The sequence below is a fragment of the Cryptomeria japonica genome, chromosome 3 (assembly GCF_030272615.1).
Source record: "Cryptomeria japonica chromosome 3, Sugi_1.0, whole genome shotgun sequence".
Taxonomy (NCBI): Eukaryota; Viridiplantae; Streptophyta; class Pinopsida; order Cupressales; family Cupressaceae; genus Cryptomeria; species Cryptomeria japonica.
The window spans coordinates 678843954-678862750 of NC_081407.1; the positions used below are offsets into that span (position 1 = coordinate 678843954).

The 18797-nt window shown below is 34.6% G+C and overlaps 1 protein-coding gene across 1 annotated transcript in view; it reads right to left on the minus strand.

The window, feature by feature from the left end:
• The window catches only part of LOC131055185 (protein ROOT INITIATION DEFECTIVE 3), a gene marked incomplete at its 5' end in the record, with an annotated part of 101559 nt that overhangs the window by 18884 nt on the left and 63878 nt on the right, over positions 1 to 18797 (minus strand). The window contains one exon of the mRNA XM_057989781.2: positions 17514 to 17641. Coding sequence (XP_057845764.2) covers positions 17514 to 17641 — 128 coding nt within the window. The remainder of the gene's footprint in view (positions 1 to 17513; positions 17642 to 18797) is intronic.

Here is an 18797-nt window from a genome sequence, read left to right on the forward strand (position 1 = left end):
TTTACCCTGCAAATCAGGCCTTTTTTTCTCTAATTTTTTGGAGGTCAAGCCTCATTCTTTAACTAGAAAAATCTCAACATAACTTGCAGTGTCAATCCAGATTTACTATTTTTGGGAAACTTGTAACTTAAACACAAGATTTTTATAATTACTCAGAGTTTCAAAACTATGAGGTGTGTCCTTATCTCTAGTCCAAATTTTAGCTTTTTGCATGTTCTCGGTTTTCAAACTATTTCTATTTGTAAATCATCCTCAAATGAGGTTCACCTTTTAAAGATTGCTAAAGAAGGGTACAAAAATTCAAAGAACACAAACTTCGTGAAATACACTAATGCAAGAGCATCTAGGTTCACAGGCGATCCCACATGAACCATTAAAAAGTTCAGATTCTTACATTCAGTTTTTGTTTTGTTGATTTTGATGATTTCTCATAGGAGAATGAGCAACTCAAATTTCATTAAGTGGCGAAAAGTTCAACAACTTTGGAGCAGTTAAGTGACAGAGTTAAAAGCCTTTGGATGAGTTAAACACTCAGTTTCAACACATTCGCAAGTTTGTGAACCAGAAGATTTGCCAACAAAGTTTCAAGTTGCCATAACACTGAGAAGCATTGTTGTTAAAATAATATTAATATCTTCTATAATGGCCATCTTCTATTTTTAGCAGCCATCTTAGCTGTCGACTTATTTAGCTATTTAGCTTTTTAGTCGACTTATTTAGCTTGTTAAGTTAGCTTTCTATTATTTAGCCTTTTAAGCTATATTTAGCATTTTAAGCTTTTTAGCTTATTTGATTTCACTTTAAACTAGTTCTATTTGAAGAACATCATCTTGTAACCTCTACATATACGTCTGTATATCGTTCAATGTAATTATCCGGTTATTGAATCATTCATTCAATTTATTTTTCATGGTATCAAAGCATGGAAATTAAAAATTTCGAAAGTTTTTGTTATTAACATTTTTTGAAGTTTTTATTGAAGAGATTTTGTTAAAAACTGTTTTTTTTTTTGTTTTATTAAAAAAGAGCAGGGTCTTTTTCTCTTCCTAGGTGAATTTTTTTTTGCAGATTGAAAATTTTCCTAAAGTTTATGCAATTTTCGACAAGGGTTTTGACCCTTCAGTTCAAGTCGAAATTTTATTCTGGTTGCAAATTCTTGATGGGTTTTTCAAGACCTCAACTGGGTTGTCGTCATATTTTTCTGAGTGCATCATGTTTTGTGCCTCAAATTTTGAGCCGTTGGATCTGCATTCTGATTTTAGATTCTTGGTGGGTTTTTCAAGAGCTTTTTTTGGGTTGGTCTCATATTCTCTAGTGCCTTGTTTTCTGTGCCTCAAATTTTGTGCCAACAAATTTGCCTTGGAATTTAAAAACAGACCGCGATTTCTGCTAATTTTGTGGATGTCGGGAATTTTGGTGTCTTTTGGGCACTATTTATGCTGTACATCCAACCTAGGGTTTCTGCCCCTCTTTTTTTCATACATATTTTTCTGTTTTTTTAACAAAAAAAGTCAGGTATTTTTTTATTTTCTGCAAATTATTATTTTTTCTAATTCAGGAAAAATTTCAGGTTTTAAGTTTGCAGAATATTTTAATTTCTAAGTTTCTTCCAAACCTCGAAATTTGCGCCTTGGAATTCGTGCCAAAATTCTCCTCCGGGGTTTCAGTTTTTTCAGCAGTTGCTTCTATTCTGATTTTTTTTTAAATCAGATTCTTTTGTCTCTTGCTTAAATGCTTTCACTCAGTTGACCTCGATCAACCTTGATTTTCATGATGGCATCTTTGACCAACATCATGTTGGAACACAGGTCTCAGGAACAGGAGCAAGCTCAAGTTGCAGAGCATTCTGGAGAGAAGGAGTCAGCCTGTTATGCTTTGTGATAGGCAAATTTCGTGTTTGGTTGGTTTTCACATTTTTTTCCTCAAAAATTGTTCGCAGGGTTTAGAATTTTTTCCTTAAAAATTATTATTTGTCATCCGCAAAGCTTGCATGGGATTTCTAGGTTTTCACGATTTTTTCTTCAAAAATTGTTTGTTGGTTTTTACGATTTTTTCCTCAAAAATCACATCTGCAATACGCAAAGTTCGCGTGGGATTTGTGATTTGCGAAGTTCTCTAGTTTTGATCGATTTTTCTCCTCAAAAATTGTGCTTTGTTGCAGTCAATTTTGGGTCGCACTGTCTGGGCAAACATCTGCAACCGTGGTATCTTGCAGTTTGTTTAGGAGTTGCTGGAGCAAACAGTGCTCAGTACTCTTCTGCAAAAGGCTTTGTTGATTTTTTCCTCAAAATCATGATTTCAGGTTTCAATAATTTGCGTGTGCCAGACCTCTAATTTGCGTGTGAAGGCTACATTAGATTGGATGGCTTTTGGTACTCTTGGTTATTTACATTCTGCAGATCCTGGGAGGGTCTCTGTAGCAGCAGAGTGTTCTTTGCATTTGTGATCAAACACTTGCAGTGTCTTTTGTAGGGTATTGAGTACGATGACCATTAGGGAGGGTGTTTAAATAATATTAATATCTTCTATAATGGTCACCTTCTATTTTTAGCAGTCATCTTAGTTGTCGACTTATTTAGCTATTTAGCTTTTTAGTTGACTTATTTAGCTTGTTAAGTTAGTTTTTTATTATTTAGCCTTTTAAGCTATATTTAGCTTTTTAAGCTTTTTAGCTTATTTGATTTCACTTTAACAACTAGTTCTATTTATAGAACATCGTCTTGTAACCTCTATATATATGTGTATATATCGTTCAATGTAGTTATTTGATTATTGAATCATTCATTCAATTTATTTTTCAATTGTGAGAGTTTGAAGTCTGCACGATTCGCCAAAATGCAAAGGAAGAAGTAAATTTGTTTTAGGCAAAAGACTTAGTTCACGGAGCTACTATTCCATCAAAAACTTGGTTCACGAAAGGAGGAAGAGAGGAAGAAGAAAAGAATTTGAAAATATTCAAGAAAATAGTGGTTTGCCAAAAGTCATTTGCCAAAAATAGTGGGAGCCTGGAGAGGAGAGTCCTAAAGAGGAAGCAAAGAGAATTCTGGGAATTCTAGTAAGTGAATATTAATTTCCAAGTTCACGTGTTTCTTGGGTGTTTCTTGGGTGTTTCCAACTTCTCTCTTGCTTTACTTGATTATTTTTTCACTCTTACAGTGTGTGATTCTTCTATTGCATTAACTTGCAACTAGATTAGTATCTCTCTCTGCTTCGAAATGAGCTTAGAATAAGCATCATCTAGTGAGATAAAAAAAATAGTTCATATCCGAATTGGTAAAGCGAATTTGTTTTTTATGCATTTCAATTTAGTAGAACTTAGAAGTTTTTTCATTTCTATAGTTGCTAGTAAGAATAGCTTTGTTTTTCATGCAACTTCTCTTAATACAAGTAGAGTACAACCCATACGGCATTAAGCTACTCTAAACATTATTTTCCTTAAATTTGCCTAGTCTCACTCCACTCAATCTTTCAGTGAGTTCTAGGCCTCAACTTGTCTCTCATCAAATGATGAATCTAGGGAAAGACTAGCCCCACAAAGCTAGTTGAATAGTCAAAGCTCAATGGCACCCATCAAAATGAAATCAACTCTGTTCCGAGTTTTCCAAGACTAAGACAAAGGGGCGTGTTTCAAGGATGGATTTTTGAAGGCCATTTTGGGAGATGTCAAGGGATGTCTATTAAAAAAAAAGGAATATTTTAAAAATGTAGGTAAACTTCAAACATTCATATGATAATATCGATAAGAAATTCATCATATACATTATAGATCCTTAATACACAACATTTACTACAGAATGCCCAAAGGCTACTAGTTCCAACTACAAAATGACAAAATCAAAGAAAACGTGTGGCTATCCATGAGCTTGCAAGGAACTTGCACAATCAATAAGCCTATCTCCCTTGTCCTAAGATTGTAGTGATTGATACAAGAGACAAGTTCCAACTTTGTATTAAGATTGAAAAGGAAGCTGCCTCGATATAACTGAAACTTCCATTGTTAAATGTTGCAAACCTACAATACTTTTTTACTACAAAGACAACAAAAAACTTTTGTTTTCAATGATAGAAACCTGTAATAACCCACCAAATTCGGTTCAACAAAATTGAGTAATATTTTTTTTTTTTTTTTCTCATTATGTTTTAAATTCAATTGCATACTCTGGGCATCCATCCAATTAGGATTAGGCATTCATCCATCCGGGATGAGCTTCTAACCATACGGGTTAGGCAATTGTCCATACGGAACGTAAATTTCCATCTATCCAATACGGGATAGGCATCTACCCATACGGGGTAGGCATCCATCCAAACGGGATAGGAGATGCTCTGGCCAGAGACTTAGACTCATCGGGACCATTCGGGTCCTGAGCCACTCACTAAGTACTACACTCTTCTAACAAGAATGCACCGAGGTCGCCGTCCTTAGGAGTAATTAAAAATAATACAAGCTTGAATTCCGCCTCGGAATTTGGCTTAAAGCCTCGGGAAGTCAAGCGAATCCATACGGGATTCCTTCCGAGTATGCATTGAATTAAATTTGATTATCTTATCTTTCAATTAGGATTCTTACTCAACCAAGCCTAGACCCCACCCACGAACGCTTGAGTACGAGGGACAACTCCGTCCCAAGACTGCCTACATACCCGCTTCGGCACGGGATCAAGGCGTAAAGTATGTAGTTCTATTTTCTAATCTATGGTTTGATGTAAACTGATTTGTGGGTACGCAACCCTTTCTAGGGTCAGTGTCCCAGACAGTTTCTCTGCGGTTGCTACCCACGATGGTAGCACTTAAGCGAAGGCTCAAGATGGCCTATTGCTTGTGGCCTAAACAAAATAACTAGACCCTAATACTTATCATGAGCGTCACCCAATTGCAAATCACCAATATCCCTTCGAGATGACTTAAATAAATAAAGAAAGTAAATTTCATGAGGGTATTCAACTTGACCATCCTTAAAAAGGGGTTTACTATGGTGTACCTCAACAGATGTGAAAATCATTTAAAAGTTATCTTATTAAATTATCGATCCAAGGGGGATTACCCGCCCCTTGGATTTTAACTTCCAAATGTCCCTTATTACTCCCCGACGATTTATAGGGACGATGCCACAGACGTCGTTAATGCAGCTTTATTAGGCGTTAAGTGCAGTAGTTCAACACGACGGCATTACCCGTAAGCGTGACCCAGAGGCACCATATATACCGAACGCTGCTAGTTTTGGTTTTCCAACTTCCTTTGTTTAGTTTTCTAACTACGAAAACAAAAATGAGAGCGTAAATAATTGAAGTAACTACTTGAAGTGTAATTTGCATAATAAGGACCATCACGAAACTTGCATAATAGTAATTGCATGAAAGATGTAATTATTCCACAAATAATTCGCATGTTATGAACCATCAATGAAAGCAATTAATCTATGAGGAACTTGCATGACGTAAGAAGATTTAACGAGTCCAAAATAACGATTAAATATAAGCATTTGTTTTAATGTAAGTTAATCTCTAAAGAGCAATCAAGTGTCCCAATGATTCTTAATGGGTTGAGTAACTTAACTTTAAAAGAATATAGTCTACAATTTTAAACTTACTAAGGATAATTTAATTATGAACTTGCTACATATTAGCCCAATTTTTTTTTCTAAGTCGAAATACGATATCTTAAAGCTTATACAAAAAAAAGAATTCATTATTTCCTAAATGCCATTTCTATCAAACTAAAAAAAAATTTTAAGTAATTAATTTATATATAAAAAAAAAAACCCCAATTTAAAATTTCAAATTACAAATTAGAAAGGGGAAAAAAGCCTTTAATTAAATAACTTATTTTTGCTTTGGGTAGTGAGTAGGGTGCGGGGTGGGGACCACGGGTCCCATCACCCCTGCGGCCCTGCATGCGCAGGCCCGCAGAGATGAGGGGACCCTGCGGGCCCCTCCGTACCCTGCGACGGTTACAATGTAACCGTCCATGCACACTGCCGTCCTTTTTACGTTGAACGCCGTGCGTTACGGTTTTAGGGGGGATTTTTCTTAAAGTTTGAATGATTTGATTTCCCTCTTCTTTTTTTTTGGTGTTTATTTATATCTATATATATATTTATGTTTTTATATATATTATTATTTTTGATGCAAGAGTATTGTATTTTTAAATTATTGAAATCACTCAGAGAAGGGTAGATAACAGGTCTGATAGAAATAATAATAATAATCACAGATTAAATTTCAGGGACAAATACAATGAAGCAGTAACCAGAGAGGTTCTTCTTCTTCCTTTTTCTTTCATTTCTTTTGTTCTTCACACAGGGAGATCTATTCACAGAGAAAGAGATAATTTATTCCTTTTTCTTTCATTTCTTTTGTTCTTCACACAAGGAGATCTATTCACAGAGAAAGAGATAATTTATTTATATACACAGGGAAAATCTTTCACAAAGGGGAAATGTTAAACGTATTTTTACAGAGGATTTGGAAAACCAGAAGATGAGAAATCTTAGAGAGATTGATTACAGCAAGATCCTTTCGAATACACAGTTCAGATTTTAAAACAATAACCAGAGGAAAGAATATATTTCAGACTTTAAATCAATAAACCAGAGAAAAGAGTACATTTCAGACTTAAATCAAATAACTAGAGAAAAGATTTTGGAGAAAGGAGATGAAGGTAGTTCTAAATTCAAATCTAAAACTTAATAAGATGTTTTAATCTGGATGAATCTAATTCTTATCAAAATTTGAAATGAATGGATCTAATTTTTGGTCAAAAAATCTGAAAACAATGATTCTAATTTTCATCAAATGACTCTATTTAATCTACTTCTATCAAAACTGAAACTAATTTATTTATTTTTTTATCAAGAATCTGAAACAAATGAATCTCATTCTCATCAACAATCTAATCTACTTCTTATCAAAACTGAAACTAATTCTTATCAAAATCTGAAACAAATGAATCTCATTCTCATCAAATGATTCTAATTTCTTAATAATTTAATCTACTTCTTATCAAAAACTGAAACTAATTCTTATCAAAATCTGAAACAAATGAATCTCATTCTCATCAATAATTTAATCACATCTAATCTGCAACAAGAATAAGATGCACGAAACTAAATTTGAAAGGAACCTGGGTGCTTGAAAATGGTGTAGAGTCCTCCACGAATCCCTCCTTGATCCTCCAAATTTGAAGAGAAGTCCTCCCAAACAAAATCTTAGCTGAAAATGAAAATTGACTACCAAGGAAAATTTTACTTGCAGAATTTCTTATGGAATAGCCAACCACTCTTTTTGAAACTTGTACATCTTTTATAAAAGAAATTTCAAATTTCCACTACCTAATTTTTAATTGAAAAAAAGAGATTCTCTCCCAATTTGGCCTTCATGCAAAATGATTAGACTTAGTGGGAGGAGTTACATGCAAGGTGGTGGAGAAGCCTCTAGAAGCTTCTTATTCCTCCTACAACATGTGCCTTAATTTGGGTGAGGGAATTTAAATAAAAATATATATATATTTTCCATGTGTGTGTGTGATTTATTATTTTTATTCCCTTACAATATTCATTCAATAGTTTATCCAAAGAAATATAATAGAGTTTTGTATTTAAATCAAAAGGTGATAAAGGAGGGTTGTGACAAAACCATCATCTTGGAATTGAAATACCACCTTTAGAGGTACAAATGGAGCTTGAAATCCTAGGTATTGTTTTGCCTGATTTTATCTTGAAAACCCTGCTATATTGCCAACTGAAAAGGCTGAAAGCTACTTCCAAAAAGTCAACCTAACAACATGCAACTGTCATACAACATAAAGGAACTTGAAAATTTGTTTTTTCCCAAACTGAAATCTCACATTTAGAGTTGAGAGTAGTGTGGGAGCCCACAAAATAACAAAATAATTTTTAATTCATTTAGGGCCTTTTTTTTATTGAATGTAACTGCAAGGGGACAGTTGGCCCCAAGGCCAATCAGATGACATTATTGATGTCCCCAGCCATCCCTGCATTTCCAGGATATCATGGCCAAAGAAATTGTTTGGGGACAGTAGGACATTTCCGAGGCATCCCTGCATCCAAAGAATGTTCCCAGCAAGGAGATGTGTCAAAAAATGCCAAGGACACATCCTTGGAGAACATAGAAAATTAACCTTACGCACTGTCAACTCATTCTAGGATCCACTCTCTTTCATCACTTACTTATCTGCCAATTCGATTGAGGCTTCTTTTCAAGAAGTTGGGCACTATTGGCATCATGTACAACAAGAGGATCGAAAAAGACAACAACAATCACCCCAACAACCCAATTAGTAGATTTCTCTAGCTACCATTTTTTCCCCTTTTTAGATCGCTAAGCCCATCCCTGGGAGGTCAAGTGTACCAGGCAAGTGTAATATTTCCCTCGGACATAGTTTTAGATATTAATGTATCATCATTACCATAGAAGCAAAAATCTTTGAAAACGTAGTAAATCATGATTTCCCTAACCCTAACCTGTTTTTTTCCAAGTTTAATCCCAAAATTGAAAAAATGTCTTTTGTTTGCCAAGTTATTCCCGAGAAAGAGTTTTTGCTGCTGTGATTAGTTAAATACAATGATTATAAGTTGACTATCAAGCATTACTTTATTTTGCTTATAGCTCTAGTCATATTCATTTCAAAATTTGATATTTTGTTAGGCTTAGTAAATAGATGATTGAATTTATGTAAAAAAAATGCTTTGACAACTTCACAAGTATCAAACAAAAGTAATAAATCTAAGTTACCAATTTTGTGCTCAGCCCACCCCTCTCCAAAGATCCACATCCGATTCACACAGTGAAGAATCCAGTTCAGTCCAATTTGGTAGGAATCCAGAAGATGTGATTTCCTCTCGGTCCATCCCAAACAAAACTGGACAAACCCACATTGAACCCAACAAAATGAACAAGAACCTACAGCAAATCCACAGCAATTTGGATTTTTTTTCTGTTTCACATGACTATTTCTCTGTGATTCACAGAGTAGGAACTATTTCTCTGCAATTCACCACCTTTACTTAATAGGCAAACACAAGACATGACACTCATTGAAGTAGCTGCAGGAGCCCTACCAAACCATTATGAATACCAATCCTCACCGTTCTCTTGCTATGTCATATAAAGTTTTGTTTATTTGTTATATATAATAATTAAAATATTTGTATTAAACTATATTAATTACTAATAAGTTTAATTTTTAATATTTATTATTTTTAACATTATTTATTTATTCTTTTACTTATTAATTTTAACATTAATTATTTATTTATTATTAAGTTTTATTTATTCAGTAAGTATATAATAATTAAAATATTTGTATTAAACTATATTAATCACTAATAAGTTTATTTTTCATTAATTTTAACATTATTTATTCTTTATTTTATTTCTCATGTATATTTAATATCGATTACATATATTGATATTTAAATTGCAATAAGTTTAATATGTATTAGTTTATTATATTATCAAGTTTTATTAGTATTAATTCAATTTTAAATTCTATTGATGCCGTTCTTCTAATAAACATCGAGTGTAACTTAATTTTTATTGCAATTTATTAGAGTTTGACTAATTGACATTGTAGTATTTCTATCTTTTATGGTGATTTAGTTTATTATAAGATGCTATGTTGTATTCTAAATGTAACTATTGCTGCAAATATGTATATATTTATGATTTTTATATACTTTCGTATGCACAAAACGAACCCCAAAAGAATTTTTGACCTAAACCACAAACTGAATCCCCAAACCCAAGCAGAACCAGAACAGAGTTCGGTAACTCAGTAATAAACATAGAACCAACACCAAAAAGAAAGTAAACTTATTGATCCACTTAACTGAAGTTTTCTTCTACTTATAAACACTAAAATTACCCTTGACTGCACCTTATGGAGCCCGTTTGAATTTAAAAGCTAGTATTGATGACGTAGAAAAAAAGTACATGTCAGATTACAGTTTGTAATAAATTGCACAAGATACTTTCCATATCAAGGAAAATGCCAAAATCATTCAAGTTTTGATTGCCAAGTGAAATGCCCAGGCAAACTCTGATGAACACAATTACATGCAATGAAATATTATCAAGTTCTAGGATTACAAAGCTAAGATAAGATGAATGAACCTTGCTGGGAATATGTTAGATTTGTTGTTTTTAGATAAGCCAAACCAATTTGATCTTTCCAACTGCAGTTGTAGGTCAACTAGGCATATTCAACTTTCTAAGATAAGGAATCTTCAGATTAGAAATTTTGAACATAATTTTTTTTTATAAAGTTCCCATTATTGTATTTCAGTTTTATAATTTTGAATGTTATTGCCATTATTTTGGCTGTGATCACTCTTATGACTGATATTTTACCACCATGTCATCTTAGTTACAACAAATGGGTCCAATGGAGGGTATAGAGAAAATTTGTTCAATAGAAATTATACATATAGTATGGAGATAACAAGAAACTTTACATTTCATAATTAGAAATGAGTCTTTTTCTTTTTTGATATGTAAGTGGCGATACTTGTATTGATATTAAAATAGGTACATCAATGCATGCCCTTTTCACGAGAGGTGTGACAGAAAGACAGCATAAGAAAGTCTCTCGGAAAATCCACGAAAACCTACTACAAAAACCAGTACAGCAATGCATGCTCTTTGTATAAGGGGAACATCAGAAAAACAACAAGAGAAGTATGTCCATCAATCGAACTAGAACATGCGAACAGCAAAGCTGTTAAACAGAAATCTCCGAGAGTCCCTTTTTTTAGACTTCTTACACTGGCCACAACTACTCTCATTCTTGGCCAATCGCAGCAGCATGTGGTGTTTGCCAGATGAGGAATTTCTCCTATTCTCTGACCATTCCATTCAGAATGAGAAGAGACCAGATTTGGGTCCACTTCTCTTAGGGGATTCTTTTCCCTCATATCTTCCAAACCATTTTGACCAATCTGAGTCTTACCCCGTGAGCTGAAGCCATCTAACTTTGGTAATCCCAAAGAGCTTGCTGAAAATTCTGAACTTGGAGTAGGATCACTTCTCAAAGAGTTGTGCCTATGATCGGGAAAAGCTACAGTCTACTTAATTGGGGAGGGGGCAGCCTCTGGGCCTGTCTTGAAATTACTCCCAGGTTGCAACTCTGCCTCAAGCTCAGGAAGGACATCCTGAGAGGAATCAGCTTCCTTCTCCAAATGGTGTGAAGGGGCAAGCACTGAATAGTGGTATGGAAGAGTTTCCTTCCACCAGGATTGCTGCTATACCTTGTTTCAAGGTCTAAACAATTGTGAGCCATATGTCTCATAGAAAACCTTCTAAAGCAAAAGGGTAAGCCTTCGTAGTCCGCTGGTTGTACCCAACTGCAAGTGTCAATCTTGAAAGCGATCTCCACAGGGAGATCTCATGAAATATCCAAATCCATCAAGATGCGAGCAAAAGTAGTGTGTGAGAAATTGGAAGTATCAGTGTCAGCAGCAAGAAAAACACCCACAGAATCTCCAATGGCCCCAAAACATTCATCAAACCAATATTGCAATGGAAGATTTGGTAGATTAACCCAAACCAGCTTCACCGAAAAGGATCAGTGAGGATTGAATTCAGGATACCATGGTTTGAGAATAAGTAAACTTTGTCCCCAACACCACCATTCCAGAAGAATAGCATCCCTATCCTATTTGCAGTAAAAGACAACAATGAAAAACCCCTGAGCACAAGGATAAACTTCCACATTACCTTTGAGTGTGGATTGCCAAGCATCTATGATCCAGTTGTGAAGGTCTGAAATTTTTAGCCAGGATTGATTAAATTGTCCAGTCAAACCATTAGAAATTTTAATTTGTTCACCATCAAAGAGATCCCTCTTTAACTGCTCAGAAAAGACAAGAACAGGAGAGGATGCAGACCTAGTGAGAGGGGGTTTTGATCTAAACTTGGAGGGCACGTATGAACCGGATGCCAACCCACTCTGTTTTGGCTGAGCATCCCACACAGCTACTCTAACCCCAATGTTCTGGCCCCCATTTGGCCTCAAAACATTCATCAAACCAATATTGCAATGGAAGATTTGGGAGACGAACCAAAACCAGCTTCATCGAAAAGGATTCAATGAGAGGATTGAATTTAGGATACCATGGTTTGAGAAGTGAACTTTGTCCCCAACACCACCATTCATGAAGAATAGCATCCCTATCCTATTTATAGTAAAAGACAACAATGAAAAACCCCTGAGCACAAGGATAAACTTCCACATTACCTTTGAGTGTGGATTCCCAAGCATCTGTGATCCTATTGTGAAGGTCTGAAAGTTTTGGCCAGGTTTGATTAAATTGTCCAATCAAACCATTGGAAATGTAAAATTGTTCACCATCAAGGAGATCCTTCTTTAACTCCTCAGAAAAGACAAGAACAAGAGAGGATGCAAACCTACTGAGAGGGGGATTTGATCTAAACTTGGAGGGCACCTGCGAACCAGATGCCAACCCACACCGTTTTGGCCGAGCACCCCATGCAGCTGCTCTAGCCCCAATTTTCTAAACCCCATTTGCAACAGCATCCCTAAAAGAGGGGCTCTATAGAACCTTTGAGAACTCTAAACCCTTTCTTCTAGCAATTCCATCGTCTAGGCGTTGAGAATTGGCAACTTTCCTATCCAAGACAACCCTGTGTGACGAGGGTTTGAAGTACTCAAGAAGAGACGAGCAAGTTTGTGTAGATTTAGGGCATTGTAGTGTTTGAGCTGTTCGAACTTCCTCAAAACGCACTATGCCAAATGAGTCTAATCCCAGTTTCGAGCAAAGCACACCAAAGGCAAAAAGACCATCAAGATCCTTGGTCGAAGATACATTTGAGCCCTTCTTGGATGAAGAATGAACCAAGGTTCCATTCGTTGCAAAGTCATTTTGAACTGTAGACAAGTGCAGGGCAGGAGACACAGATATTTGGTAAATAATAAAATAATTAGAAATGAGTCTTTTACTAATGAATCAACTTAAGATTTTTATAAGAAATCTGTTTGGAAAGAAATGAAATGATTTGAAATCAATGCATTTAAAGTAAGTTGCAAGCTATGAAGTCATTAATTTGCTCATTGTTTATCATGCATAAAGATGAACTTCTAATCAGCACCAACAACAATAACAAAATAGTTCTCATTGTTTCCTTCTCTTCAAATTTTTAGAGAATCTACTCTCAACTTTGAAAGTTTTCCATGAAGAAAAATAATCAATCCCTTATCTCATTATAGCTTTTCATGTAAGTACTGGCACCATTTTTATAGGGATATATCAAGGTTTATTCAACCAGGCTCCTAGCAACTTCTCTTATGGTTGCTGTAATCCTAGAGTTATAATGGAAATATTATGTATTTGCCATAGATTAGATTTATTAAGGATATCCGATATTGTGATAGGCAGGGTGCATTTCACTAAAAATAGACATTTTTCTCTGGTAGAATAAATAAACCAGCTAACAGATTTCTCTTAATTTTTTCTAAGAGATGTTAATGCCAGGTTTATTAGAAGAGACGGATTTTTTTAATTTCTTTTTTTGCTTATAGCCAAGAAGGTATACTTTTGAGTTTTTATATTGGCATTAACACAAATAGCTATAAAATGAACAATAACTTTTAGAATCATTTTCTGTGTATTAACTTCAATAACTTCCAAAGGAACTGTCTTAACCATGTCTCACATGGTGAATTTTTTGATAGCCTAGATAACTCTAAATTAAACTTTTTACACTCATGAAAAGAAAATCTACAAAATTCCAAAATATAAATTTCTAAATGTTAAAGTAAACAAATTTAACTGAACTTTATGCTAGGAATAACTCTAATCTGATCACAAGCAGTACATAGAACAGCTCACTCTCAATTTTGTTAACAACCAATCTTCAATTATGTGCAAAACGTATAATTGCATTCCATATAATCATGTTACCTTATAGCAACATAGCTTGCCAAATTTATATGGCACAAGGAAACCTTCCCTGAAAATGACTACACTTGGCTTCGCCACGAACTAATATAGTAAATAACTATATTTTGTTTTTATTCATTTTTTTTCCTTTTAATTTAGTATTTCCTCTTGTGATTATAACGATTAACCATTCAATAATAAATACTCCCAAAATAAAACAATATCCTGTAATAAGTAAGACACCAAAAAAATGGCACTACTTTATACACATCAAGTTTGATCTCTATCATCTTAACGGACATGCTTCATCAAATAACAATGATGGAAATATGAAAAACTTCATTTTAACAAACAATGGTTTGTAACCAAAATTTAATGTAATTGTCAATAGATGTCAATAATGATAGCATCAATTATGACGCATAATGCTGAAGTTGACTTCAATTAATGAGATGCACTTTTCTTTCTTGTTACTAATTGGTGAAATTAGGGCAATAGTTAAATTTATTAGCTATATGGATAATTCTCTTGGAATCTTAAGTGCCTAAACGAAAATATGTACCCACATCTAAAACAATTCCTGGAACAAAATGCTTGTTACATTCTCGTTCTCTATCATTTGAACCATTAAATATATATAAAGGGCTGGAATTCTTTTGTATGGTTTTACCTAAATTCCTGATTCAGTGAGCTAAAAAAACTGGTAACCAATCCAAACTGAGCACTAATAATAGTTTTCCAACATTCCCCACTTAGTGCGAACATGGTAAAAACTCACACTTCCCACTACAGTAAGCCCAATTCTTCTAGCTCATGATCTTGATTCAAATGAAAGGCACATCCTATCATCCTTTCATGGTTTTCACATAAGTTTGCCACAAAACCTGAACATAGGCAGGAACACACTTATCTATCCACCACAAATGGTTTTTTGGATTACCATTAACCATTTCAAAACCCCTGAACTGCATTACACTAGTGCATTTTTTTTAACTACAATATTTTCACCAAGAGGTTAATAAAAAAATGACACACTCATGAATAGAAATAGTCATTGTTGCTGATCATGCCACTCAATCTCCAACAACATAAGAAATTATCATTACCACGAGAGAAGAAATATTGTGTTAAATTCCCCCCATGTTGTGAAATTTCTAATTATTAGATACATAAAAAGTAGAAGCACACATCACAACAGACACCAAAATGCCACCAAAGATGATAAGCAGCCTCGTCGTTGGCAACTGACGAGAGCACATTGATTCTCCTCCTTCCTCCATTGCCTCCAACCTCCAGTATTGAATTTATCTAAAACACAAGTTCACCATCACTAGGACAAGATAGCTCTTCACCATTGGCATGGTTTTCCCAATCAGTTTCTTCAGCCAAGGAAGCAAATTGATGTAGCTTGTCATCGAGTAGATCTTGCACCCTCTTCGTACAATTCAAAATTACATGTCCTTCATTACAATAGAAACATTTTCTTTTCCCTTTTAAAGAGAAATTCTTAAATCTGTACTTTCCTTTTCTTGAAAGTGAATTTGCTTTGTTATGTACATATAAGACTTCTTTAGACTCTGAGTCTTCGTTATGGTCAAGTAGAGTAGAAATTACTCCTTCAAGACTAATATTTACCTTGCTCAATGTAAACACCATACCAAACATATTTTTAGGTAAACTATTCAAAAGTATTGCTTTGGCACCATCATCCTTTACTTTGTCATTAATGCCTGCTAACTGATTTAATACGGAGTGAAACTTACCTATATGATCTGCCATTTTTGTACTTGTACCCATCTTCAATCCAGACAATCCCTGCTTCAATGTCGTCTTAGCACTTTCTGCTTCAAATCCAAAAAGTTTGTTTAATGACTCCACAATCTCTTTTGTAGACTTTGTGAAATCCACATGATGTAAGTACGCTTTTGACAAGCCAAGGCCAACAATCTCCAAAGCTTTTCGATTTTTGATATTCCACTTGGCAAGGTCATTTGCATCAATTGGTGAGACTTAATTTGAATTGACAACATCCCAAAGGTCTTTTTCTATCAAATGTAATTGCATCTGTATCTACCATGTATGAAAATCTCTACCTTCAAATTTCTTGATGAAACTTAATTTGTCCATGACTACTCCTTAACAAAAGAAAATCAAAAGTGTCAAGCTCCACCAATAATGCACCTTGACTTTCGGATTATGAGACAAAAAAACTATAAAATATTAATAATAAGAAACTAGATGGAAGATAAATTTTAATAAAAATTTAACTTCTCAACTATAGACATAGACTTTTAAAAACACTTAGCTGAATAAGACCAAATTACAAAGTTAAATGACTAACGACTCAATGGTCATGACTGCTACACAAAGTGAACAACCAATGAAATTTTTTGCAATTATTTTCCAAACCATACAAACCAAAACACAAATATCCAAAGCAACACAATACCATATCACCCTTATGGGTCGTCTTCATTACGAAGCTAGGCGGTATCAGGATTTGATGGAATCCTCACTTCTGATGACAAAACAATGTTCAAGTTCAATGTGCAAGGATCAACTCAGATAGCCTCCAACTTAGGCACTTCTCTATGTGAGTCTTAGAAACAGATCTGATGCAGATGTATCTGGCATGAGCCCCTTCCTATTTGAAAAGTCTGCAGCATCAAGCTTCTACGTATAGCACTCTGCAGAACTGAAACATAAATATGCCCCAACAAAACAGGCCTGCCAATACCGTACCACACTTTGCAACCTTCAAATCCGGGATGACAGCAAACCGCTTCAATTAGATAAAGGGCTTTGTAAATCTCAAGAAAGTTGTGTGCCAATCGCAAACAAGGGTGCTAATAGGTATGCTCTACAACAGGTGATGGAGCAATAGAAAAAAAATAATTTCCTTATGCCGTGTGGAGCTATATGTAGTATATGCTCTATGAGAATCTACGTCCATACTGCTTCACCAGCTAGAGCTCACTGTGGAATCATCTGATCCAAAGAAGTAGCAAAATAATAGAGCTTGCTCGCTCCATCCATGATTCAACATTGCTGCTCTGACACCATGTTTCGATTCAGAGCTAAACATTAATAGAAGATGCTTGTTACATTACTGTTCTATATCATTTGAACCATTACATATATATAAAGGACTGGAATTCTTTTGTATGGTTTTACCTGAATTCCTGATTTAGCAATTTGTTAAAACTTAAACCAACTCGTAACCAATCCAAACTGAGCACTAATAATAGTTTTCTAACACTAACCCCCAGCTCAATATTGCCTATTCTTGTGATGATATCCTAATAGATGCTTATGGAAGCAGTTCAGTTGTATAGTATGAGCATACAGATGCCAATTAGTAGCAGGGTTCTTTGAAAACAATGTTTCCTATTCTGCCCGAATTATTAAAAAAGCAAATATTCCCTGCAATTCGGGTATACAGAAAAACATCTAGCCATTAAGAATGTACAAGAAATGCAAATAAACACAAGCCATCCAGCAGAAGATATTTAATTAACAAATGCACATTAAATCCATCCGCATACCAATTGTTTGGATCATATTTCACAGTCTAGACAATAATTTAATCAGTCACCTTTGGTGTGCTTGAAGATCCGAAGAACCTGGCAGCTTACTGTATCCCAAACACGTACTGTACAATCCTCAGACCCAGAAACTAACAAAACCCCATCCATGCTAAATGCTAATGCTGTTACTGCTCGGCTATTCCATGGCAAAAGAAAATAGATAAGTGATCCAATTTAAGATGATCAAAACACATTAAAGTTAGAACATGCATACTAAAACAATGTTGACACCTAACCTGACATCAAAAATATAACATATAGTGAATGCAAAAACTTCCAAATATCCAGAGAATACCATCATCTTAGGCCACACTGAATAACTAATACTGTTGTTAATTGTTTTCATTTATAAAATACTATCCCTCTCCAAGAACAAGGAATTTCTCAGATGCTATGAAACCATCATAAGCATGATTGCATGTAAGATTACTCAATCACAACAAACATGACTTGATAAAAATAGTTTCCCCATTAACAAGTCTGTATTGACTAAAATCAACAAGTGATGCAAGGCAGATGAAATCACAGAGAGAGAGAGAGAGAGAGAGAGAGAGATTCCTGAATTGTTTTCTTCTAGAATACAGATGAACTCAGAGTCCAGCATGATTCATCTTTGAACATACAAGACATCACAAATACAATATTTTCCTGTGCAGAAAATGAATAACTGAATATTTTCTGAACATCACATAGTAATCAAGATGCACAAAAAGGAACAAAATACTGATAACACATTTAACTGTAATATAACATTATATTACATAAGAAATATATATATATATATATATATATATACCTTGGTGTCCCGGTTAAGAGGCAGTTAAAAGGTAAATAAAATGGTAGAATGACAACCTATTAAAGCTGAAACATCAGCCCCAACCCAATTGTTGAAAATGACTCCCAAATGTTAGACTTGCTTGAACAAAGGCCCATCAAAATCTGCAACGACAAGTGAATGATCTAAATATAAACAACATAAAAGAGGTGGCCATTATATATTATATCCCCAACCCCAACATCTAACTTTAATTATAATAAAAGCAGGATTTATTGGAGTTAAGCTCTAGTATCCAATTCCATTCCTTCATGTCAATCAATGTGCCAGAAAATAATTTGGAACCTCCTCTAACTACACCTTTTAAGCACAAGCTTCTAAAAGATGAAACGGATCATACAGGCATCACTATGACAAAGCTTGCTTGTATTTTAAGGAACAATGTCCTTCCCTATTCAAATTTCACTTGCACCATTGCTTACACTATCCCCCGCTATTTGTGGTTAGTCTAGCATGC